At 36.3% G+C, this 26,104-nt stretch overlaps 1 protein-coding gene across 7 annotated transcripts in view; it reads right to left on the bottom strand.

Moving 5' to 3' along the window:
* The window catches only part of LOC115066231 (transcription initiation factor IIB), a 159,829-nt gene that overhangs the window by 70,842 nt on the left and 62,883 nt on the right, over positions 1 to 26,104 (bottom strand). For 4 of the 7 annotated variants that reach the window (XR_007421179.1, XM_049446048.1, XM_049446047.1 and 1 more), the window contains exons 3-4: positions 17,957 to 18,191; positions 17,767 to 17,888 (exon numbers count right to left, since the gene is read on the bottom strand). Coding sequence is in view for 5 of the 7 variants with exons in the window: in XM_049446048.1 (XP_049302005.1) it covers positions 17,767 to 17,888; positions 17,957 to 18,191 (357 nt within the window). In the remaining 2 variants the exon portion in view is untranslated. Of the gene's footprint in view, positions 1 to 2,189; positions 17,650 to 17,766; positions 17,917 to 17,956; positions 18,192 to 26,104 lie in introns of those variants that run through there. The other 3 variants (XR_007421180.1, XM_049446050.1, XM_049446052.1) reach the window with 3 other exon arrangements.

Genomic DNA, 26,104 nt, shown 5'->3' with positions numbered 1-26,104 from the left:
TGATCATGTCCATGATTGACTTATCGATTTGCGCCGCTATAGGATGGTCATCTGGGTAAAACGATTCATTTTTTTTCCTCAACAGATTTGGTATGGTTTCCTGAATGTAGCTGCAACTTGGCTCATCTTCCTTTTGCTTCTTGTTGGAAGCGTTAAAACTTGTTTGTTCATTTTCATACAATACCCACTGCTCTTGATGAACAATTTGCAAATGTTTTTTTATATTTACCGTCGTCTGTTGTTTTTTTCTGGAATTTCCTAATGAAATTGTCTTTTGGCAGGTGTTGCACTTGGCTGTACTAACATTTCTTTCAAAAAATTTCCAAATAGGATTTGGTCGCACCATTTCTCCTAAACAAAACTCTATTTTAAAATACTTTCAAACAAAACTAAAATCTGTTACTTACCAAAATCTGAAAAAAAGTTCAACAACGAATTAAAGCTCAAACTCAATTGAAACTTAGATATCTAATTACAGCGGAATAATGAGAACGATGCATGGAATAAGTTCATTACAGGGGACGTCACATGAACTAATATTTTATATTTTAAAATAGTTAAAAAAGATAAAATTTAAACATGGAATGGCATTCGAAATCAGTGCAAAGAATCGGCCAAATACGGCCGATGCCGATGCTGAATTTTGTGCCGATACTGGCCGATGCCGATACCAAGGCCGATTAATCGGTCGGTCTCTATTTATAAGTATCTTTGTTTGAGACCCAGGATCTTAGGCCGTCACTTCCACAAAGACTCCAGAAAGCGTTTTGTTTCCGGTATAGAAAAAATTAATGAAATGATGACGCTTCCCTCTTTATCTCATCTTTATCGACTTCCAAGAGGCGTTCAATACACTTCATAATCTGGAATGCATTCGATAATAGAGTAGTCCCCTTAAAATTAATTGATTTAATAAGACGGTCTACTCTGATGTGGGTTATCAGCACACATTACTCGTATCAGCTGGTGCTCTTTATACTCTTGCAACCAGTTACTACAGAGTATTATAGTTTTGTTCACCTAACGGTTGTACGTATCACCTAAAACTAAGCGAGATAGATATAGGGTTATATATATGTATATAAACAATCTAGACGAAGAGAAAAGTTGAATTTCGGTTGACTGTCTGTCTGTCCGAACACAAATCGGCTAACCGAAAATATATAAAGTTCCATAACTAAGCGCTCAATTATGATATGAAGCTGTAAGCACAAGGAATGGCAGTAGCTGAGGGCACTTGTGGGCACAACCTTTTGAAAAAGTGGGCGTGGCCCCGCCGTCTAATAATGTACATAGCTCTTAAACCACTTAAGCTACAACAACCAAATTTGCTGAGCATAAATCTTATAAGAACTTCTACCGACCAAAAGTGAATGAAATCGGCGGATAATCCCGCTCATTTCTACTAAAAGCACGATAAATTAATAACTAAATACGCCAGAGACCACCAGGATGGTATGAGAAAGCTTTATGGGAGCCGGTTTGAAAATTAGACGATGAGTGTGGCACCGCCAACTTTTTGTTGTAATCTCATATCTCGGGACCCGACTGACCGATTTCGACAAAATTTAGTACGTGGCATTCTTCTTATATTCTTATGTAACATTGTGAAAATGGACAACAACCATGCCTACTTCCCATATAGCACAATTTTAAATTCCACTTGATTCGTTCAGTTTCCAGTACACAAATCAAGTAGCTATGAATATAACTGGATACAACTTTGCACAATTAATATCTTTAGTGTATATGACCAAGAATTGTTTAAATCCAATCAAAACTATTCAAGCCCCCAGGAAACCGTATACTTAGACCCCGGTACCTATTTTCAGATTTTGTTATGTATTCTTGTAATGTTAAAATAATAAAAAAAATTATCACCCCTATCACGCATTTCGACTTGGATTGAAATTTTCTCCGTTTGGCGACTTTGGTATCATGCGTTCCGTTCCCATTCAGTTCAACTTCGAAATTTACAATTCTGCCTATCATGCATTTCGATCGTAGCTCCGTTTTGCTAAGTTGCAATTTTGTTGGCGGAGAACTTTTTGTGGTTTTATTTTGCTGCGAAAATTTTATTATTTGCGTGATTTTTTTTTTAATTTTCTAAAAATGTAAGTAAAACTTGTATTTAAAAGTTGTAAAACACACGATATTTCCAGTTTTAGTGATGTTTTTTGATATGCTTTAAGGTCAAAAACAACAACACCAGGGCAATATGGAAAATTGGCAGATATGATGGAGAGTAAGCTAGATATAGCCAAAGGTTTCCAACAGGGTCTTAAAGAAGATGTGCAGGCTTTTTGGAAAGAGGAAGCATCAAATTTACTTGCCGTCGTTTCTTCCGCAAACGTATCTAGGACATACTTGAATGCGTCCTTATTCAGACGAAAGTTTTTTTGAATCTAAATAAGTAAAAAAATTGTAAGAAAAATGTCTACTTTCACTTGCAATTACGTACAGCCCGTCATTCATCTAGAAGGGATCGCACATATCTCGTAATCTTTTCCTTTCAATTCTCACCCCAGCATTCTGAGATGCGCTGCTCTCCTCCTCAACCAGTAATATCGCCGCGGATAAAGATTCCATAGTTACGTTTAATAAAAATAATAACAATATAAAAATTTTACTTTTATTTATTTTCTTTGAACAGCAGTAATTTGTGTATTTTTGCTTTGTTATGTTCCAGTTTCACATATTTCAAAGCAAACAGCTGATTTCGAAAGAGTTATAGCTCTTCCCCTTCTTCTTTCAATCCAATTGCAACGCATGATACCTAATTTCGACTCCGGCGGAGCGTAGAGCGGGAACGTAATCGAAATGCATGAAAGGGGTGATACATATATATATTATTAAAATATATATATATATATATTAAAAATATTAATTTACATTTTTTACTTGATTTTTCTGAATCTAGACTCAAATATTCCCTTAACATCGTATTGGCCGGAACGGGAGAAATAAGCTGGGGTCAAAGTAGAAGTTTCGAAGACCTAGACTATATGGAGAGACATGTTTAATAACACACACCTTTGCAAAAAGAAAGCCATCAATGGGGCAAGAAACTGCAGCGAAAGTAAGCCTCGGCTAAATCAATGAAATGCGTATAAACACCACCTATACCCAAAACTTCCAAGTCGATTGTAGAGAACTCGGAAATGTGAAATTCTTTTAGTTACTTGAGCAAGTTATAGGCATGCACATTTTACCAATTGTTATTTTAGTTATTAATTTGAATTACAATTTTTTTTTTATTTTACGTAATTCATTACGAGTATTTCTTAAAATACTAAGTTTTCTTAATACTTGTCTGTACTTAAATAAAAACTAATCAGCAAAATTTTTTTGCAAATTGTATCGATTCTACATTAGCCGAAGGAACTTCGTTCCTACCTGGTGTCCCACGACACCACATTTCTTTTTTCTTTAAAAAAGTAGACAATCTTGAAATAGGGTGGTCCATCATGATTGTTATAATTATTATTATATTAGAAATCAAAAGCCGAATTAGTTTGATTTTTTTTATTAAATTTTGTTTCATTCAATATTTTATTTGCTTATATCCAATTTTATATTATTTACCAATATTGTACGTTCCCCTAGTTTCTTAAGATATCTTACATATTGATCGATTCAATACAAACGGTGTAAAGCCAAACGAAACCTTTTTATATGGTCCCAGAATTAAGATTGGTCCAATTTGATTCATTTTGGCATCACGACATTATTACCAGAAAAAGAAGCTCAATTAAGACTTACAAATTTACTGATATTATAGTAGAAAGTATTCCAGAAATTATAATTTATTATTATGTAAATGGGAGCTAGAAATAATGACCGGATTTTAAGAGAACTATTGACCTGGTGTTAACCAACACTCGTTCTTGGTACTGAAGTTCACATACATATATCTGTTGACTAAAAAATGTATGTATTTGTATGGTCAATATATTTAAAAATTAATGTACAAGTAATCTTATTTTACACGAATTATTTACATAGTATTTTTTATCATCACCTAAGCCATATTTTATACGCTTTTACTTTCTTGCACGGAAATGTGAAAACAAAACAATTCGCCAGAGCATCTAATCGTGAAAAACCAAGTTTACGTGAGATTATTAACTTTATTGAGTTAGTATTAGTTTAAAAGCTGGTAAAAAAATTGTAGCATTGCAAAGGAAAAAAAATGCAGTAAAGCAACTGTGCGCACAATTAAAAAAAACGAAGGTGCTACACGAAAAGTAGTTTTAGATGACAGTATCGTAAGCTTTTCTAAAGCATTTAACATCAGAAGCATCACTAGGTATAAACGGAGCGCTTGTATTATGGCTTAAAAATGATGCGCAGAATAGAATACCTAAATTCTCAATGCGAAAACCCATCAGTTTTACGAAAAAAAAAAGTTAAGGCTTCAACAAAGTCTTTCCACAATATTAAAATGATTAAGTGTTAGAAAAACCTGTGGGAAGGCGTTGTATTGAGGGAGAATCATGAAGATGAGAACTTGTCTGCATGCACGGTTATTTTTCAGCTTGCCGGCGCCATTGGAGCAAAAGGTTTGATTTCCATATTCAAGATATCAACGTGTTCTTTGAAGATTGTGTTTTGAACGATGACGAAATTTTTCAAGGTTTAGATGGAAACTATAATAACGACGAAAACGAAGCAATGGTGGAAGGATGCAGCGGAACTGGTTGAGTTCCAATTCGTCAAAATTTAAAGAAAGCAATTGAATTCGAAGATCACTTTCTAATTCATGATTCAAATAAAGAACAATTGAACATTATATCAATTGATATAAGAAAGTAAACAAATGACTGATTTTTTTTTAATGTAGACTTAAAGTAAATATAAGTATGTGAGTGTAACACAAAATAGGAGTTTTTCTGAATCGATTTCGTAATTTTTTTCTTTAATCGTTTTTTATTACATAAATTGAATGGATTGGTTTTGTTTATATTATATAGAAACTAAATAAATAAATGTAGGTAGGTTCGTATCTATTAAATTGTATGCTTATTTTATATAAGATTATTCTAAGTAAGTTTATTTCACAAAAATTTTAGTTTAAGTTAGCAAGTTCATTTGAACCTGATCACAGTATTTCCTGCTCTCTACAATATTCTTTAAAAGCAGCTTTATCTGTCCATCATGATTGGATATCCAAAAATAGCAGCTTGTTTATGTAACCTATCTATCACTGGTGATGCACCATTATCTTTTGTTAGATATAACCATACAAATTTTCAGAATGCGTCTAAAACTGATAAAATGTGGTTATAATGTGTTGCGGTAACCGTTAAAGGTTCTAAATGGTGCAAGTGATGGGTGCTTAATGATTGATCATCTTTAGGAATTGGAATAAGAAACCCTTCTTTCTTGCCCATTTTTGCGTTTGCTACAATGTACTCTAGGCAACTGTTCGAACAACTTTCTGGCCTAGTTTCGGAATATAATAATTTTCTACTAGCTCTTGTGTGTTACGTGCAGCAAAGTGATTTTGTCTTTGCACTGTCCGTATTATGTCATCTTGCAGGAAACAACGACTAGCTCTTTGGAGGGATCTTTGACCTAAGCTTATTCAAACCGGTGCAGAGGTTACAAGACTTCAGGACTTCCATTTCGTCCGTTTACGTTCGTTTATCAACCGCCGAGTCTCCAAATTGAGATCCCTTACTCGGGGATCCCCGGGATCGGGATGGCGTAAGGTGTCGCGCTCATTGGCTAAAACGGCTGCTTCGGCTGGGAAAATAGGGCGGAGTTCCTCAATTATTCTAGCCGGGAGAAGCGAGCAGTACCTGCTGCGATCACCTTGCGGAATCGACGTTCGCCAACGGATACGTTTGACAGGCAGAAATGCCAAAGATCATGGGGCGCGTTAAAGTCGCCTAGTACCGGACGATTATCACTACGAAGTAGCGCATTTATATTCGGGTGATATCCTGTAAGCCAACATGTAACTGGGGGGATGTATATATTAAATATTTTGAGCTCCACATCGCCTAGGGCAAAATCCCTGCGGTCGATGTCTTCATCGATTAGACGATATTACACGGTGTCAGAGTGAGACCGATGGTGCCTGTTTGAGCTCCTGGGGACCGTGGAGGTCTTCTGTTGGCCACTCAGGGTGAGTGGTGGCTCAGTGCGCGAGCTATGTACAGATTGCACAGCCGGCTGGTGTCACAGTACTGCGTTGGCAATATGTGGCCACGCAACTCGTGGTACAATCTCTATGTGTCTTAAGGCCTGAAAAGGTCTTAAGATGGCTCCATCCATTGCATGTATTACACCTAGCCGAGGTGCACGCTGCATCTGGGCCCGGGTTGGACTCAATGCCAACACGAGTCAGGAGGATTTCTCTAATGACGACTAACTTAAATTGATACTCACCGATCCAAACGGGGTGAGATCGCCAAAAAACCCTTGGCGGATAAAATCCGGGTCAATTTCGGTGCGGAGAACCGGCTGTAGTGAATCGAAAGGCATTCTCGTCACGGTGTATGTTCGAAATCGAACACTCAATACACACCCGAAGGAGTATGCTCACTAAAACGGTACAAAGATAAGGATGGAAATTAGAAACCCTGGACGTCGAGCTCTTCAAACTCTTGTTAGATGGTAATTTAGCATTTGAGGAAGACATAGATCGACAGACGGAGATTCTAGTGAGGCACGTTGGTAAAACATGCACGCTTCTATGAGTAGGAAGAAAAATCGTGCCCATAGAAAGCCTGTTTACCCAAAGCACCTCAGTCGTGGATGGTCTTCCAAGCAAGGCTTCAAGAATTGCCACAAGAACCATTTGCTGAAGTGTTTTCCCGAAAACCTGGAAAAAGCAGAGACTGAAAAAAACCAGCCGGGGAGCCCAGTTCATATCGACCGCTCTGTATGCTGGAAACGATTGGCAAGATACTAGAGCGAATAAGCTGTGCACAATTAGGGCTGCATTTAGTAAAGGAAGAGAATAAAGGTCTGTTCGACAACCAATATGGATTCTGCAGCAACCACTGATGCAGACATAGCTAAGAAGGCAATATAAGCTACAGATGGCTGTATGGTAACGGGTTTTTCAACAAGAGCACTACGTATGTTTTTTTTTTTTTAATAAATCAAATTCAATTTGGGATATCAATGAAATTTTGTTTTATTAAAAAAAATTGTATCGCTCTTATTCAAAAAGCCGCTCTTAAAGTTTAGGTCACAGACTCCGAACTTCGGTAGTAAACTTGAATAATTTCTATTCGTTGTTGGATCGTATATTTTTCTATTGTTAAATAGCAAACCTTACTGAAGAGAAATGTCGAAAGAGCGGAAAAAAATATGACGTAGGTTGCCGTACCTATTGGTCTACTTTTGTAGCGTAGCTATTGAAAAACTCTTTACAAAGGAATATTGCGCAGTAGTCACGTTTGACGTCAAAAACTCATTTAATTCTGCATACTGGCCTCATATCATAAGTATACTAGAAGGTAACGAAACCCCGGCTTACTTGGTTAAGATTATATACGAGGTGTGTTCAAAAAGTATGGCGAATTTTGAATTTTCGCGGGTTACGTATATTCGAATTTCGAATTTTTTGTGGCGTTATGTTGGTACTCATGCCTCTCACTTATGCCGACAAGCTCGGCCATTTTGAATGTTCATTTAATTGTTGACAACTGCTTTGCTTGCACGTGTTTTGGATCGTCTTCGATTTTTACCTATCAAACAAATTGCACCACGATAACGCCCCTGCTCACACATCGTTGCTTGTGCGCGACTTTTTGGCCAAAAACAACACACTAATGATGCCGCAGCCACCGTATTCCCCAGATCTGGCCCCCTGTGACTTTTTCTTGTTCCCTAAACTGAAGAGGCCCATGAAAGGACGACGTTACGCTTCTCTTGACGAGATAAAGACGGCATCGAAGAAGGAGCTGAAGAAGATAAAAAAAAAATGATTTTTTGAAGTGCTTCGAAGATTGGAAAAACCGTTGGCACAAGTGTATAATATCTCATGGGGATTACTTTGAAGGGGACAAAATAGATATTCATGAATAAATTAATAATTTTAGAAAAAACACAAAGTTCGCGATACTTTTTGAACACACTCGTACAGCTGTACCTGTAGACCGGCTGTTACTGAATGATACGGATGACGGACAAAAATATATGTGCTAACAGGCGGAGTTCCACAAGGTTCTGTGTTTGGCCCATTGCTGTGGAACGAATTGATCGACGGAGTGCTGCGTCTACCACTCCCGAAGCAGGTACAGATTATCGGGTACGCGGATGATATTGCCATTACTTTAGTAGCAAAAGAACTTGGTCAACTTGCGAATCTTTGCAATCATGTAACGTTAAAGATCAAAGAATGGCTCACAGCAACAAACCTTCAACTTGGGCAAACAAATGAACAATTACAAGCAAGAGAAAGATTGAAGACATCATATTAAATATCCACGGTCATAGTATCATGAGCCAGAAGATGCTGAAGTAACTAGGAGTACTTATAGATGATATACTTAGCAACAAGGCGCACATAGAATAGGTATGTGAAAAAGCAACACGTGTAGCGGCCGCTCTAGCAAGAATAATGGCCAACATTGGTGGACCAAACCAAAGTAGGCGAGCGCTATTGGCCAAGGTGAGGCAATCAATTTTGATGTACACGTGGCGGTCATATGGGGACCAGCACTACAGCAAGAAACGTATGTAAAGAGAGCAAAGTTTGCAATGCAACTCAGTGCCATTAAATTGGAATCATAGCGGGCATAATGCGACCAGAGATAATGGCAAAGAGTTTGCAACAGATCCACAAGACTGGGTAGGCGATTAACGGTGGTGGAGCGGAAGGATGAGAGACAAACAAGCCACAATAAATGGCAACAACGATGGGATGCAGCAACAACGGGGATATGGACCCACAGGCTAATTAAAAGTGTAAAAGCATGGTTTATGACCGAATCGCAGATTATGACTGAAAAAAGTGTGGGATAGCGAGAGAATGTGGTCAGCTATAGTTCTTAAAGAGCTCTAAGAAAAAAGTAACAACGCAGCGAAATGAGAAGTAGGCCAGGATGGCGTGACTGACAAGCCGAATGGCTAAGCTTGGCCTCACGATGTAATGCCTAACGGCAGTTCCGTGTGGAAAATAACAAGAAATGACGATGGAGTTAAGGGTTTAGTACGTAGGTGTATTGTTCACCGTTTCAGCGACCAATATGAATCGTGCTTACCCTCCGAAAAAATGACGGTATCATTCGAAGATTCCCCCTCCGAATTAAAAAAACACACAAAGATGGTCGTATTATAAGTAAAAAAAATCATCGAATTTAAAGTCATTTCAGATTTTACGAATTGGGTGTACAACATAAGATATTGGATGACTGCTGAAGACTGCTATTGAATGGAATTTAAAACTGTAATATAAGAATATGAAAATAATGTTATGCGACAAATCCGTCCTTTTAGTTATCACTTGTACGGACAGACGGACAGACAACAGGCAAACATCCGGTATCGTCTTTTCTTCCTGAACATTTTGCTATACAGGGGCTCACATCATAAGAAACTGACTCGCAAAAGTAAAAAACTGACCCGGGATAAGGGAAAAAATTTAGGATAGATGGCCTTTTTTTTATTTGGATTTGCTAGTTACCTGGCTCCAAAAAGGAAAGTTTTTTGAGTTGTGTTCGCGTGAAAAATCAAGGTGCTCCTTTTAATTTTTCGAACTAATACAGGGCTTTTTTCGAGCCCATTCTTCCATTTAAGCTGTTTTTCTGGAGAGGTCTCCTAACAGTTTCAGTGCAGACAGAAGGATTTCATCTATCAAGCTTAAGTTCTTTTTATCTACTCACATTTCCTTCTTTTTTTGTGAGTTATCTCTAGGTCTTTGTATAATTTCATGCACGGTGGCCTTATTTTTATTAACTACTAGCTTACCCCGCAGCCGTTGTCCTGTGTGAAATTATGTTGAATTTAACATTTAATTTTTTTTTTTTCAAGGTAATGCAGCTTGATAAACATTTTTTGGTTTCTGTTCCGGTGTACAAAAAAGATGGTTTTCTAACTCGTGACCACGCCACGTATATCTGGCCGTGTGAAAAACATAGCATTTCCAAATTTATGCCACATACTATGTGGTCCTGTTGATTGTCAGCTCAAATGCAATTTTCACTGAAAGCGGAAGATGTTGGAACTGAAATGGTAAATTGTTAGAGCTCAAAGGAATTCGTAGAATCAAGCATTCGGTCCTCTTGTATTCGATGGCTGCGTCACAATCAGTCAGGTTCCATTACACAGTTTCGGTGCATGAAAATTGGGAAACATAATAACGACAGATCCAAATTTGAGAAGCAAATGATGTGGTGGCATACCCAGCCTCTCCAAAGAATTTAGAAATTCCACTGGATAATTCACGGCATCATCTTCATTGTCATGACATTGAGTTCATCTTTCGTGAATTGATAATCGGCAGATGGAATTGATATCAAAACACCGGAAGTATCAACAGGAATTGACCCATGTCCAAATCTTAGCGAATACGATATAAAATGTCTTCGGCTATGTCATTTTTGTTGGTATCCCATAATTGACGCGCGTTTGAAGGCTGATATATCAAAATGATCATTTGCATTCGAAGTAGCTATCGCATCGTACATCGTTTGATTCCAGTGACTGTCTTGCTTCTCCAAAACTTACACACACAGTACCATTTACAGTACGCAATGACTCAAATGAATTTGAACCGCGTACATTAATAAATAGCAATCGAAGGTAGAAGCAATCGTTGTTTTTTCGGGTGGATAGTGTGTATTCGTCCTAATTACGTATCGACCGTATCGTTCAAGACCAATAACTGCCATGTTGCTTCCTTTAGTGAGGTACTTACAAACGTATTTTATCGATTTCACCAAACTGTAATACTCAACATTGATATGAGTTGAGAATGTGAATTAGACAATAACGGTGAATATAGTACGATCCAACTTGTCAACTTCGATATTCGCTCTTCAAAATTGAATGCTGAATGTTCTGCCATTGTCGTCTGGTTGTTGGCTGATTGACCGCGATCCATAATTCGGCACGTATGGCATCGCATCCTGGGAGTACTCGGTCATGTGCCTTGAGCTGCCAAAGTATGTTGATGCCAAAAAGAACGCCGACTTATATTAGTGCGACCTCTTTGTGGCATCGTAACAAATTTCAATCTGTAATTGATCACTTTGTGTGAAACACACATTAGTTTTCACTGAATAATTTTCAAAAATTTTTTTTTTGAATAGCCGGAATAATGAAAGCAAATGACAAATTTATCGGCTTTAGTATACCGTCCCACGATTTCGGAAATAAAATGGGTGTGGTCGGATAGAGGAGATTCTCCAGATCAAGAATATATACGCAGGAAGCTTATAGTTTCCGAGTTATTCGCGTTTAAAGTTGAAATTTGCAATATTTTATTTACATATTTTCGATATATAAAATTAATTTTGCACTTATATTTTTGAATTTTATGTACACTAACACATCACTTATTCATTTGCACACATTTATTTTATATAATATAGTGCGAAGAGAAGAAACGACTGGCGCGCTGTTGTTGACTCGGCTATAATCGCGTAAGCGGTGTCTACGCCAGTAAAGAAGAATATAGTGCAAAATTGCTTTTAATATACATTTAAATTATTCTTGAATTATTATTATTTTTGAACAAATGAATTACAAACTGTCAAATAATCAGTGTTACCTTAACGAAATATAAGGAAATCTATAATAATCTATAAGGAAATCTTACACCCTAAATACAGGAAACATAATCGTTGATAAACAATAAAAGATATATAAAAAATTTAAACGGCCTGAAGGCCGCCAATGTAAAAATGAGTTCTACGGGAGAAAAAAAATTTATACACCCGGTGTTGGATCGACAAGGGTAATTTTTTTGAAGCAATGCCGAAGGCCGCCCGCGCAAAAACGAGTTCTACGCGAAGAAGTAGCAATGTTATAGAGGGTATGTTAGTTAGGTTAGGTTAGTATGGTAACACTGATTATTTGGCAATTTGTAATTTATTTGTTATTCTAAAATAATAATAATTCAGTAATAATTTAAATGTATATTAAAAGCTATTTTTGCACTATATTATATAAAATAAATGTGTGCAAATGAATTAGTGAAGCGCTAGAGGATACAAAAGTGAAAAATATAAGTGTAAAATTAATTTTATACATATATCGAAAATATGTTATTCAAATATTGCAAATTTTCAACTTTAAACGCGAATAACTCGAAAACTATAAGCTTCCTGCGACTACAACCATATATGTATGTATATCCTTGATCAGGATAATCTCCTCTATCCGACCATATCCTTTTTATCCTTGATATCCTGGGACGGTATACTAAATTCTTTCCCAAATTAGAACGATTCAAATAATTAAAAACCAAAACAAAAAAAAAAATTGAAAAAAATGTATATGAAAAATAATTACTTTTAGAGATTGTCCAATTTTCCGACTTTTCCTCACGTAAAGCATACAGTTTTTTATTTCTAAACCTTCCCCGATCCACAGCGAACAACCTCTGAAAATGTCATCAATATTGGTTCAGCCGTTCTCGAGCCGTTACTAACAAACAAACATTCATTGGTTTGTATGGGAAAAAGAAAAGGGCTGTTTTTATGGGTTTTCCGGGTTATTCGAATTTTTTTCATCATCTTTGAGCTTCAACGAACATTTAGAAAAAAGAATTGGCCAAATTGGTCCAGGAGTTGTTGAGTTATGCGCTTAGCAACACATTTTGGGATTCATTTTTATATATAAGATATCAGAAATTTAATCTTCTGTTCCCATATATATTACTCCGGAAATACCATTGACCGGAGAGTATCTGTGTTAGGTCGTAGCCAGTCGTTTCTACTATGCCACACCTCTATATCTTTGATCAATTTGGCGGCCTATCTTCTTTTGCACTCCCTTCTCCACTGATTATGCCAGAGTTCAAGTGTTTGCTTTCTTGGCTATTGCCTTGTGGACACGTGAATGTCTATTTAATAACCAAAGTTCCCCTCTCTCCTTTGCGGGAGATCTATTGGGATAACGCCGCTTATTACTAGCACTGCGGATTCGTATACGATGCGATACGCCGAGGTGCTGTCTTCTGCACCTTAGCGAGTACTTTTCGCCTTATATTTTGCTGCCATATAATAGCAAAGTTGTGCCCATTAGCACCTTCTTTCTGCTTGCGAGCTGAATTTGAGCGCAGTATGTCAGTTTGTTTTCCATTCTTATGCCAAGGTATTTTAGGGTATTCGCTTTTGGATAGTTTCTGAGTCAACTTGCATGTTCACCACCAGTGGGAGGTATTTCCTAGTAAGCACGATTTTTTCAGTAATAGCACAACCATATCTGCGATCGCAGCATAACTTGCATCTGACTATTACGGTATTACGTGCAGTTACGACCCTCACTTGCATGAATTGCCATAATCGATGGCTACACCTGTAAAGAAGATCTTTTATTTTATTGTCGATCGGGATCGTTTCTTTACTTGACATTAGTGATGAGCGATATTTCACTACCGGTGATTTTTTCACTGTGATTGAAAAATCGCAAATCGCAACTGCGATCACTTTTTATAAATAGCAGTTCGCTTCTATGAACTGCGATTGCGATCGCAGTTCGAAACTGTGATCGCAGTTCGAACCAGTGAATTGTGATCGCAGTTCGAAACTGTGATCGCAGTTCGAATCAGTGATTGCGATCGCAGTTCGAAACTGTGATCGCAGTTCGAACCAGTGATTGCGATCGCAGTTCGAAACTGTGATCGCAGTTCGAACCTGTGATTTACGATAGCAGTTCGAACCTGTGAATTACGATCACAATAGCAAATAGCAGAAAAGTAACAACTTTCTTCAGGGTATTGTATATATCGTATATGCTATTTTTCGTCATAGCGGTTTGAAGTTTTGAGTGTAACGTTCTTATATAAAGCATTTTGTGATGAAAACAAGAATTGTAACTAATTAATTTCAGAAAAAATGATGGAATAAAAAAATTACGGGTTTTTAATATTTTCCCAAAGATTAGGAAACTCGCGTTAATTATTTGGTCTTGAAAATATTAAAAGCGGGTATTCTAAACAAACAAATTATCAGCCACACTAATGGTAATTCCTTCTAAGAAATGTGTGAAACCATCATACCAACATACAAATGAACTACGCTCTAAGTGTCAGGTAGCCGAACCGCTCCAATATTTGCGAAAATGTAGTGAAAAGAAAGGCAGAAAACCTACGTAAGTGGTAAGTGGAACAGACCCGGACTTTTATTCGGCCAAACAGTGTCAAATTGGCAGAATCTGCCGCTACAACAACAACAACGACATTGAACGTCGACTTAGTTGCGATCGCAATAGCAATATAAAATCACAGTGATTTAAAAATAGCAATCACTGAAATCACAGTGATTTAAAAATCGCAATATCGCTCATCTCTACTTGACATGTAGTGTTATTTGTACGTACATAACGAACGATCTCACAATGTCACTAATGCATCCACAGACAAATTTGTTCCACGATCGTGTTCGCTTCGATGAAATTTCCGTCGTTGGTGGTAGTGGTCGTGCCCACATTTCGTGTACGTCATTTTGTTCACAAAAGATAGAAACGTTTCTATCTTGGTTCTGTTCGTGCGAACACATTCGACAGTGAATGTGAATGTTCACACGAAGATCATTTGTGAAAATTGTTTCTAGCGTGCGCATGTATCAAAGCAATTTTTTCTTGAACTTACAAAATGCCTGTAAAATGAACCAGCGCTATGGCATGAGAAAAAAATGTGTTCCAAAAAGAATCCATCGACATGTTTACTTGCTGTAAATTTTTTACAAATGATGTTCGCAAGCCATGTTGAAACTATCTGGTGGACAAATGTACAAATTCGCCTGTGGATGGTCTGCTTTAGTCAACTTCTGGTCGCCCATTATTTAGAATTGGTAACTAGGCACATGGCGATTTTATGCGTAAACTTCTCCTCAGCCATAACGAGTGCTTGATACTTATTAGGCAACCTAGAAAGCAATAACAATGCAACCAATTCGTCATCTACGTTCAGATCTGCATTTACAATTTGATTGACCTCATGAGCACTTCGTTCAGATAATCCTGCACGGATTTGAACTATTCAAGTTTTAACATCACCAGCCTTTACAAAAGTTCTAACTTAGGAGTTAAACCACCGTCTTCATACGCAACGTCCTTTGCTGTTACAAAATTTGCTATATGCAAGAAATTGCCTCGGCTCCACCATGAGCGCAATATACGCCAGTAACCGGTCATTATTATCCCAATACTTTTCTCATGAATTTTCTTGGCCAAAAACCAAAATATTATATTTTTCTTTTCAAATTTTTTTTCAGTACACATTGCAAAAATATTTATTTATCACAAACAAATCATCAAATAATTTTATATATAAAAAAGCCTATCTTCATCGAAATCAAAGTAGCTTAATAACAGTGAAAGAATTTTTCAAATTCGTCAAGCAGTTTCGGACGTAAGAGAACAACGAAAGTTATACCAGCCGTTATGTAGTAATACGGCGCAATTCCTAGAAAATTTCACAAATGTTTTTTCGCTACTAAACTATCCAATATCCAATATTATACGCTTAGTTACTTATACAAAGAAATCTTACATATTTACCGATCATTTAAAAAACCAAAAGGAAGTTTAAAAATCTTAATGAGGTGTTTGAACCGATTTTTGGTATTACCAAATATCAGACAAAGATGCTCTGAATTTCAATAAGGTACCTCATGTTTCATAAAGGTTTTTTTTAAAGAAAAAATACAGAAATTTCAATTTTAATTGGGAATGTTTATTATCATTCGAAATAGCATTATCTGGCATTTATTTTCTGAAGATTATCTATTTCAAATGTTGACCGCAGCTACGTCTCATAGGCCTGATATTTTGCTGAATATGCCTGATATTTGCCTGAATCGGGATTATCCGCATAGACCTTAGGAACAGGAAAAAAACTAAGGGTTTAATATCACACGGCCTTGGTGGTCTATCGACGTGAAATTATCTGCTCACCGCAGTGTTCTATCAATGATTGATGTGGGAAGTGGCACCGTCTTGTTGAAACCAAATGTCGCCGAGATCAAGAGCTTCGGTTTCATGCTGCGTTCTCACCGGCATCATTATTGAATTAATATGACTTTACAGGCCCACAAAGCACATCAAACCGTTGCTTTTTCTGAATGAAATGGCAGGTCTTGAATCTCTTCATTTTACTCTTCGTACCAAATACAGCAATTTTGCTTGTTTACATTAGCTCGAAAACGTCGGATCTGCTTGGAACTTCTCAAGAGCCCATAGAACGAAGCGATATCGTTTGGGAAGGTACACAAGCTTTATTTTGTACGCTTTAAATTTAAAATGCACCACGTTCCATACGTCAGTCCGAGTTGTCACGAACTGCACCAAATCATGTACTCTCTCCACTACGGCTGCTATATTTTCTTCACTGCGTGGTGGTCGTGGTATATTCGATGGAATATTATCACGTAATGAATGCTGTATCTCAAGATGACTAATAATGCTTCGAATAGTAAGCTTAGTCGGCCGATTATGTTGACTATAAGTTGAGCGAAGCTCGCGAAACACATTCTTTACCCAGCATGAATTTTTGTAATAAAGATGAACGGTTTGTAAATGTTGTTCATGCTTAAGTCTTTTTTTGACGAAATGCCAAACAATACTGAACAAAAATAACATGACAGTTTGACACGACTCACGCATGATCTGTCTTAAAAGGCTATTGAAAACCTGGAACACCTGTTATAATAACCGATGTATGATAAGTAAAGTCAACGGTATATTTCAAAACCCCACATATTTATATAGGGACTAGGGCAAGCTTACGCCCGATTTTATCCGATCACGATCTTGTGAACTTTGGTTGAAATAGCTATAATAGCTTGTGAAATATGTATATTAAACTTATTAGGGGCAGGGTCATGCTCACTTCTTAAAGATTTTCAGCCCACACGTGCCCCTCACTTTTGCAATCGCCTATATCAAATTACAATATTATATCTTAATTCGGAGCATAGTTATAGCACTTTTAGGTTTTCGCTTAATGTCATTTGGTGAGCGTGGCCATAAGTCGATTGCGCTAATATACAATACCAACCTTCCTTGGGTGACAAGGAAAAGTTGTGCAAAGTTTCAATATATCTCACTTATTACTCAAGATAGTGCTTGCTGGAAAACGGACGAATATAGATTCATCTTGTCATCGTGTATATATAGTAAATAAATATATAATATTCTGTATTTATCTCACTTAGTTTTAAGTGTTACAAAAACCCGTTATATCTGCTATCATATCTGTTATACTCTGTAGCAGCTTTTTGTAATAGTATAATATAATTTAATATCAGTAAACAATATTTTTACAAATTATGCCCAAATGATGTATTTTTATAAATTCACAATCAATTGTTTAATACTTTTTAGTATCCTTTAAATTTGAGTACGTCATTCAATTAATAGGATTCCACGATAAATATGACTTTAAGGCTATTAAACGTAATGATTGCACTATACTATAATAAAAAGTGCTTTCCACTAAGATTGCCGCATGGTATCTGTCTTAAATCAAAAGACACGTATTACAAAAATGCAGATATAGCAACTGTCTAGTTTTTTTACAACTTTGTCAGAGGTTTACATATTATATATAAATTTCTACCAAATGTTTATACAAACCTGAGAAGCCATATATATAGCTGCGGCGGCAACTGAAATTGGTGATCTTCCTGGAACAATGTCCATTTCGACAGCTTTTTTCGCTATATATGTCGCAGCTCGTTGTACCATATTTGGAAGGTCTAAAATAAATATAACAACAAACCGAAACTATATTTACAAATACAATAATTGTTTAATAAAACGTTACCAAGATTGGCGCAAAATCTGGACATGAAATCCGCTGTAGTAATTAAATCTACACTTGTTTCAAGTGCTTTTAAAGTTAACTTGAAGCAACGACCAATTTCCTTTTTGCTTATTTTGCTAACAGCACAGATTTCTTTGAAAGTACGAGGAACTCCCTCTTGTCGACAGGCAATATATAAGCATGCAGATGCCTTAGCATCATTAGACCGTCCTTTGAGATTTTTACCATCATGTACCTATAAACAAAATATGAAAAGTATTAAAATTCGAAGAATTTTTTTACCCAAATGTGTGTTTCTACCATTAACCATATATATAGTAGTTATTAATTCATATTAGTTACATTATTTGTAACTATTTGAACAAAATTTTTTGCACTAATGATGCGCTGATGATGTTCATTATGTTCATCTTACATTTTGTTTATAGTAAGCACAGCATTACCAAAGCATATTTGCTTTTACAATGAAAAACATGTTCAAGTACCATTATCACCTTCGAAATAGGATATTTTTGATCCAATACAAGCAAGCAAGCAAAGCAAGTTTCAAAAACAGAAAAAGTATTAATCACGCACTAATTCACATATCAAGTTTTTTAAATGAAGCTGTCCGAGTCAAATATGATAGCGAAGAACTCAAAAAAAATGTTAAAGCATCATACGCAATGGCTATAACCAAAGAGTTGGGAGCAGTTGATATTACAAAAGTTGACCCTCAGACTATGAGAAAGTTCTTGCATTCATTCGATTGCAGTCGAATGAATCGAAGACAAATATTTTATAAATTATATTTTGAGCTTTACAAAATTTGGTGCACTTTATGAATAGAGGTGTTTTATCAATTAATACAAACTGTAATTTTGCCCATGAAAAAAGTTACTTTTAATTAAAACGTAAAATTAAACTCGTGTTGTGTGATTTAAATGTAAATTTTAGGATTTAACATTTAACACTTAACATTTTATACGCTTGCAACTTCCAAGAATCAACACCAGGGAAATACCTTAAGATGTAGAACGACAAGAAGATCGGAACCCAGGCAATTTTATACATATATACATATTCTCTAAAAAAAATTCAAAAAGTGTATTAAACCTAAAGATATGTCCTATACAATGACCTGCGATCTTTGAAAGATATCAAAAATTAATAATTTTGAAAAAAAAAATCGTTTTTTTAGGTAAAAAAAAGTCGTTTTTTTAATGCCAAATTGACAATTTTAGTTCAATCAAAAAGATTTTTGAAGCCGATCAGTTAATTTCTCGTTGAGTTATGATGTCAGAAATTTTAGCAAAGTTTCATTTCGAGAAAAACACGTTAAAAGTTTCACTCATATATGAGTATACCTGCGAGCGGTTGCTTTTTAGAACGCTGCAATTCAAAAACTATTCAAGATACGACCTTGCCGATTTCGCAGAATATTTTAAGAAATATATACTATCGAAAAAACAAATAAAAAAAAAATTTTTGAAAGTTTCACACTGGTATAGCACCTTAAGGTACCTTACATACAAACATCAATCATATGGAGCAAAGGCTCGAATTTGAAATTGTGCTATATGGAAAGTAAGCGTGCTTGTATTTTGATTTTGCCCATTTTCACACTGAGATATAGGAATATAAGAGAAATACTATGTACTGAATTTCGTCGAAGATATGTGGGCGGTGCCACGCTCATCTTCTAATTTTCACACCGGCTCAAATAAAGCCCTCTCATACCATCTCGGAGGTTAAATTTAATGTCTCTGGTGTAACTAGTTATTGAGTTATTGCGCTTTTATTAGTTTTGAACAGTACCGTTATACGAGTATGTGACGTGAATGGGGTTATATTACGATTTTATCCATTTTCACACTGTGGGTAGGGCTCTTACAGTATTTGCACCGTACTAGTTTGATTGTTACAGCTTTTTCACATGTGCCCCTTGCTACTGTGATCCCCTATGCCAAATTACAGTTTTATATCTTAATTTAATGCTAGTTATGGAACTTTATAAGTTTTCGGTTAACGTGCCAGTAATCCGCTTACGTTCACCTACGAACTCATAATTTTTTTTTTACTGAGGCCCGCATACCAACTTTCGTCAAGATCCTCATTTTTTTCTCCAGTTACAGTTTGCGCGGGCGGACGGACGGACGGATATACGTCCGTCACCCCGAATTTCAAATCGTCTCGTCATGCTGATCGGATTTATACACATATATAACCGTATATTTATCTCAGTGATACGTACAACCGTTAGGTGAACAAAACTATCATACTCTGTAGCAACAGGTTGCAAGAGCATAAAGATGTTGCGAAAAAATTTAACATTATTTTTTTGACGGAAATTGTGTGAAAATCATTTCAAATGAGATACATAGTATCTGACATAAACTTTACCGAAGAGACTAAATATCCCTAAATTCCAATTATATATTTGTTCTATTTCAATTATAGGGCTTAAACAGTTCTTGGGGCTTGAACAGTTCTTGTTGGATCATTGGCTATCGATTTATATATTGTAAAGTGAATGAATTATAATAATTACAAATTGTGGTATATGGAAAGTAGGCGTAGTTTTAATCCGATTTTTCTCATTTTCAAAATGTTTGAATGTGAGGATAATGTTATGCAACATATTTGGTTAAAAGTCATCGAGTATTTTCTGAGATAAAATATTTCAAGTAAAAATAGACAGTGCCACAGAAATAGTTCAATGTTGACACAGGCTGCATGAAACTCTTTCGAATCATCTTGATTGTGCAATTTAATGCTTCTAACGAATTCATTTGAGTTATCGTAATTTTAAGTGGGCGAAGTTATGACCTGGATTATCACATTTGCACACTGCTTTAAGAGATGCCGTAAAGTATTCTCCTGAAAGTTTGGATTATATACGAGTATTGTAGCAATAGTGGTTTGTTTAATGTATACATCATCGGATTAAGAAGCCCACCTTTTAAGAATGGCAGTCAAAGCGATCTCAGCTTACGAGATGTTGAAGCAGGAGTATACATTACAGCCGAAGAGCCTATCAGTCTGGATGTCGAACTTTACCTCTTTGCAGTTACTTCTAGGATGATGGGACCGGAACCTGAATCGTAATGGGTAAAAGTAAAGTTGCTACTAGATAATTACAAACTTAATATTAAAAAATATTATAAATCTTCCCAGAAATCAATTCATGGTTTTTCTGGCATTATACCATATACTGTGAAAGGTTTCAAAATAACCTGTTTATACACCCATCTGAAAACTGACAGATTTGGAACATAGAGCCGGAAACTCCAGAGGATCTGATTCTAGACTGCTGATATACAAGGACTGTTAAAAAAGAACAAAAATTAATATTTTTCAAAAGTTATATTTTTTTATTCAAAGTAGTTTCCTTGTGCTTCGATACAGCGTTTAGCCCGGTCAATTAGCATTTCAATTGAGTGTTTAAGGTAATTTTTCGGAATGCTCTTGAGAATATCGGTCGTCGCCTTTTGGATAGCTGAAATGTCCTAAAACCAGTATCCTTTCATGGGCAAGTGAAGTTTTCCAAATAGGTAAAAATCACAGGGTGAGTAGGGTGAGTGATTAATGGTTAATATGGAGTTTTTTGTCAAAAAATCAGAGACAAGCGTCGACCGATGACACGGCGCATTATCGTGCAACAGGCGCCAGGACCCTGCCTGACGGTATTGTGGTGGAGCACGACGAATGCGTGACAAAAGACGCTTCATAACACCAAGGTAAAACACAGCATTAATCGTTTGGCCAGGTGGGACGAACTCTCAGTGTACAATCCCTCGGGATCGTAAAAACAAATCAGCATTGTCTTTATTTTTGACTTCTGAAGACGACTTTTTTTCGGTGATGGCTCTCGTCCTCACGACCTTCTTGGAATCGCTTAAACCACTCATGCAAATTACTACGGGATAGGCACTGATCACCATAAATTTTTTTCATCATTTGAAATGTTTCAGTAAACGTTTTCCCAAGTTTTAAACAAAATTTAATATTTGCTCTTTGTTCAAAATGCATTTTACGACCGATGACCAAAAGCTGCTGTCACTTTTTCATCGATAACATGGATTGTAGTTATCGAATTGTTTTAAAATATTTACGAAATGTCAACAAGACATCAAACTTTTTATTTCATATAGCCACTAATAGGTGGCGGCACTAGAAACAGTTATATTTAAAAAGTTCTGTTTCTTTTGCGACAGATTTTGTATGTAGACAAAAGACCAAAACCCTTGCTCTTTGTTCAAAATGCATTTTACGACCGATGACCAAAAGCTGCTGACACTTTTTAATCGATAACGTGGATTATAGTTATCCAATTGTCTTAAAATATTTACGAAATGTCAACAAGAGATCAAACTTTTTATTTCACATAGCCACCAATAGGTGGCGCCGCTAGAAACAGTTATATTTAAAAAGTTCTGTTTCTTTTGCGACAGACTTTGTATATAGACAAAAGACCAAAACCCTTGCTTCTGGGTGCGGGTCTTTGTTAGTTTAAGTATCACAAGTGTTTATTTGGTTGCTAAACCAAGTGGGAAGCCCACCACTGTATATAAGGTTTTATGAGTCACTTAAACTTAAATAGTGAAAATGCATTCTTTTTAACTTATAAGTAAGTGTAAGTGATAATTTATTTTTGACACAAATTTTATTTACACTTAAGGAAGAACTTAATTAATTGGTCAAATGAATACGGCCGAGATCGCTGTTGAACTTGGTGATGTAGAAGGACTTGATCGGAAAAAGGTATCAAAAGGTAACCGCTGACGAAACAAAAGTCTTTCCGTAGCGCACAGGATCGGTGTTGATCGTACCGAAGTGAATTAGCGTAGGGTATTAACGCGACGCAGTATATTAGCGAGTGTGTATCGGCGATGCGTGTATGGAGAATGTGGCGAATGAAAGGTGACGTGCGGCTTGTGTCGATCGAATGTGTCCGAAATCCTTTTTTCCAGCCTTTTTGTTATTTGCGTTGATTGATGTGGAGGGGTGTTGAGTTGTGTTGAGTGGTATCAGCTGTGGTGAACTAAGCTTTCTTATTAGTGTGCGCCCGTTTTTCCGCGTAGAGTGGGTGGATACTTAACTCATTTAAACATCCTGGGCCCCCTAGGCGAATATTTTGCCTAGTATTGCGTATGTATATGCTATTGCATGTATTTCGGCGTACTGCTGGTAGAGTTGCCGAGGGCGCAGAATACATGCTGTAAATCGGGAAAATCGGGTTTTAATAGCCAATTGTATTTTGTGTAATATTGGTGCTTGAGGTAATAATTAATTTTGCGTGCTTTGACGACTTATTGTGTTACTATACCAAAACGCTGATTGCTTTTATTAATTTATATCGGTTTGGCATACCGGTAGTTTATTATATGCCTTTTCTGTATTATCGGTAATGTTTTGACTTTATTTTTTCTCGCCTTATGAAGGATAATAACTCCACGCCTGGCCAGATATGGCCAGAATGGGTACTCCTTAGCCCTGGAGTTAGGACTGTGGCATTAGAGGGGTCTTGCAAGAGAGTAGCCGGTAACTGCGAACGTCTTCATTTAGAATTATAATTTTTGAAGTGGGATGTTCAAGTTATACAACAGATTCCCATTCAAAACCTTATGTGGAGCACTTATATAGGGACGATAAGAACGACCTCTGCTTCTTTTTTTTTTTTTTTTTTTATCCCTTTGGAACAATTTTGTTATATATGGTGGTTAAGTGCGTATGCACTAATTTGGTTTTTAGTATCCACCGCTTAATGATTTATTCAGGATTTTGTTTTTTCCATTATTGGCGAAAGCCATCCTGCGGGGTCGAAAAGTTACCAACATATATTTTTGTTTTTATATGAAGTTGTCAGGGGGAATCTGACTTTGGTTTTTCTACCATTATGTGGGGTATTGCAAAATTGTGGCTCTAGTGGTAATCGTACGACGTACCGGCCATTATTTAATTGAGTAGTTATGGGGGGAAGTTTCCTTAACTTCTGAAATTTCCTTAATTGTGAATTAAGGTATTTGTTTTTATGATACTCAACTTGAGTTGGTATGGTGGTGACTAGTTCTGTGACTAGTCCATTTTGTGCTTCGCTGTGCAGCGTTTGAGATATTTGTGCCTTTGAGCAGCATGGTGTCTCTTGGCAATTTTTAGTATTTTGTGTTTCAGGATTTGCTTTTGCAATTAAATCTGTGGTTCTTTGTGTATAAGAGCTTCTTTGGGGTGAGCTAGGAAATGTGCTGTAGTGAAGCATTGAGTTGTGTCTTTTGTGACAATATAAGCAATTATATTTGCTTTTGCAATTTTTAAGATTGTGTGTATGGGACAAGCAGTTTGTACAGAGTCTTTTTGACCTGACAAAGTTGTTCCTTTCGTTAATATTTAAGTTTTTAAACCTCTGGCAAGATATAAGTTTATGCCCTCTTTTACATAGTTCGCATGACGTATGTTTTTTCTGTTCGGATGTGAACGATTGCGTTTTGTAAAAGTTTTTGTTTGAATGGATTTTGTTACTAACTTGGGGTCTATTTAAGCTTCCATTTTGGTCGTGTTTGCTCTTAGTTTTGATTATTCTTTCTTCTAACCTTTCCGCAATTTCATATTGGGTGGTGAGAAAATCTTTCATTTGTTGCCACGTTGGGCACTTTTTTCGTGATGAGAGCGATTGCTCCCATAGAAGTAACCACTTTTCTGGTAATGCGTCGTTGCAAATGTTTACCAGAATTGGGTCCCAGCTGTCTATGGGAATATTTAGTGTCGATAGAACTGACAAACAATTTGAAACAGTGGATTCTAGTTTGATGAATTCTACACTTGTTCCTTTTTTAACTTTTGGCAAGTTTAATAGTGTCGTTACTTGCTTATCGACCAGTATTCTTTCGTTTTCAAATCTAGCTTTTAGAGCTTCCCAAGCCAAATTGAAATTGTCGTCATTTAATGCGAACTGTTTAACTATTTCGCCTGCTTGACCTTTTGTTTTGTATCGGAGGTGAAACAGTTTTTGTGCCTTTGATAGTTGTGGATGGTTGATGTAAACGGCTGTGAACATGTCCCGGAAGGACGGCCATTCTTCATAACCTCCGTAAAAGGTTTCTGTATCACATGCAGGCACCTCGAGTTGGATGCCTGAACTTGCCTCCTGATTGTCTATTTGTGGCAGCTCTACTCTACTGTGGGGAGTAGGTGCAATTGCTTTTATTAGCTTTAATTGATCGGAGATCATAGCTTTCGTTTCTTCATACTGGTCTAAGCAGTTTTCGTATATTGCGTAAGCCGAGGATTTAAAATTATGTGGCAAGTCTGAATCGTCAGATTCTAATATGGCGTCATGAGCCGCTTGGAGGCGAGTCCAAAAGTTTTTAATATTTTGGCCTTTTACTTCTAATAACGATTCCGAGTTTTCGTGAATCGGTGAAGCGGCAAATCTAGTGCAGTATCTTGATAAACTGTCACTTTCTGAAATAAATCTTGCAACCTGTTTTGAGCGTGTAGCTCCAGGTGTACTTTGATTTTTGTTGTTGTTCATTGTTTTTACTGTATAGTAAAAAATTGGTCAAAATGAGTTAAATTTGTCTCACTGTAAACCGAATTCTCTTTTTAATAAATAAGAGCTTATCTCGTATAAAACGGATTCTTTATTTTTTATTATTACCGTGTTTTTTTTTTTTTTTACTTGCTATAGAATTAATTTTATTGAATGTTTTTTTTTTTGTTTTAATAAATTTATATTTTTTATGTCCTAATGTTGTGTACTTAGGCACACCCTAATACGTGTACTTGTATTATATGCGTATATATGTACTTATGTTTTGTGCGATTGAGAGCTCGTTGAAGAGATCAATGCGCTTTTTTGCCTGCAATCCTGCTTGTTTTTGTTTTCCAAAGAACAAGAGGTATTGCCGTATAATTGCCAATATGGACTTTGAACTTTTGGTTTTTTTTGAGAATTTGTTTAGTTATGTATGTATGTATATATATGTTTTAACAATTTGTTGTATTGTTAACTTTCCCGCGTCATTTGTTTAAGCATAGGCAGTTTGTATGCCGTATGTTTATATTCTTTCGTAATAGAGAGAGGGCACGAAAACGAAATAGAAAAAAGTTGTACTATCCGTTGTCCTCTTATATATGTAATTTAATGTATTAATATGTATAGCAATTACA

Source organism: Bactrocera dorsalis, chromosome 1 (genome assembly GCF_023373825.1).
Source record: "Bactrocera dorsalis isolate Fly_Bdor chromosome 1, ASM2337382v1, whole genome shotgun sequence".
NCBI classification, from domain to species: Eukaryota; Metazoa; Arthropoda; class Insecta; order Diptera; family Tephritidae; genus Bactrocera; species Bactrocera dorsalis.
Note: the sequence above shows the minus strand (reverse complement) of the source record. Positions and strands in the feature narration are given on the sequence as shown.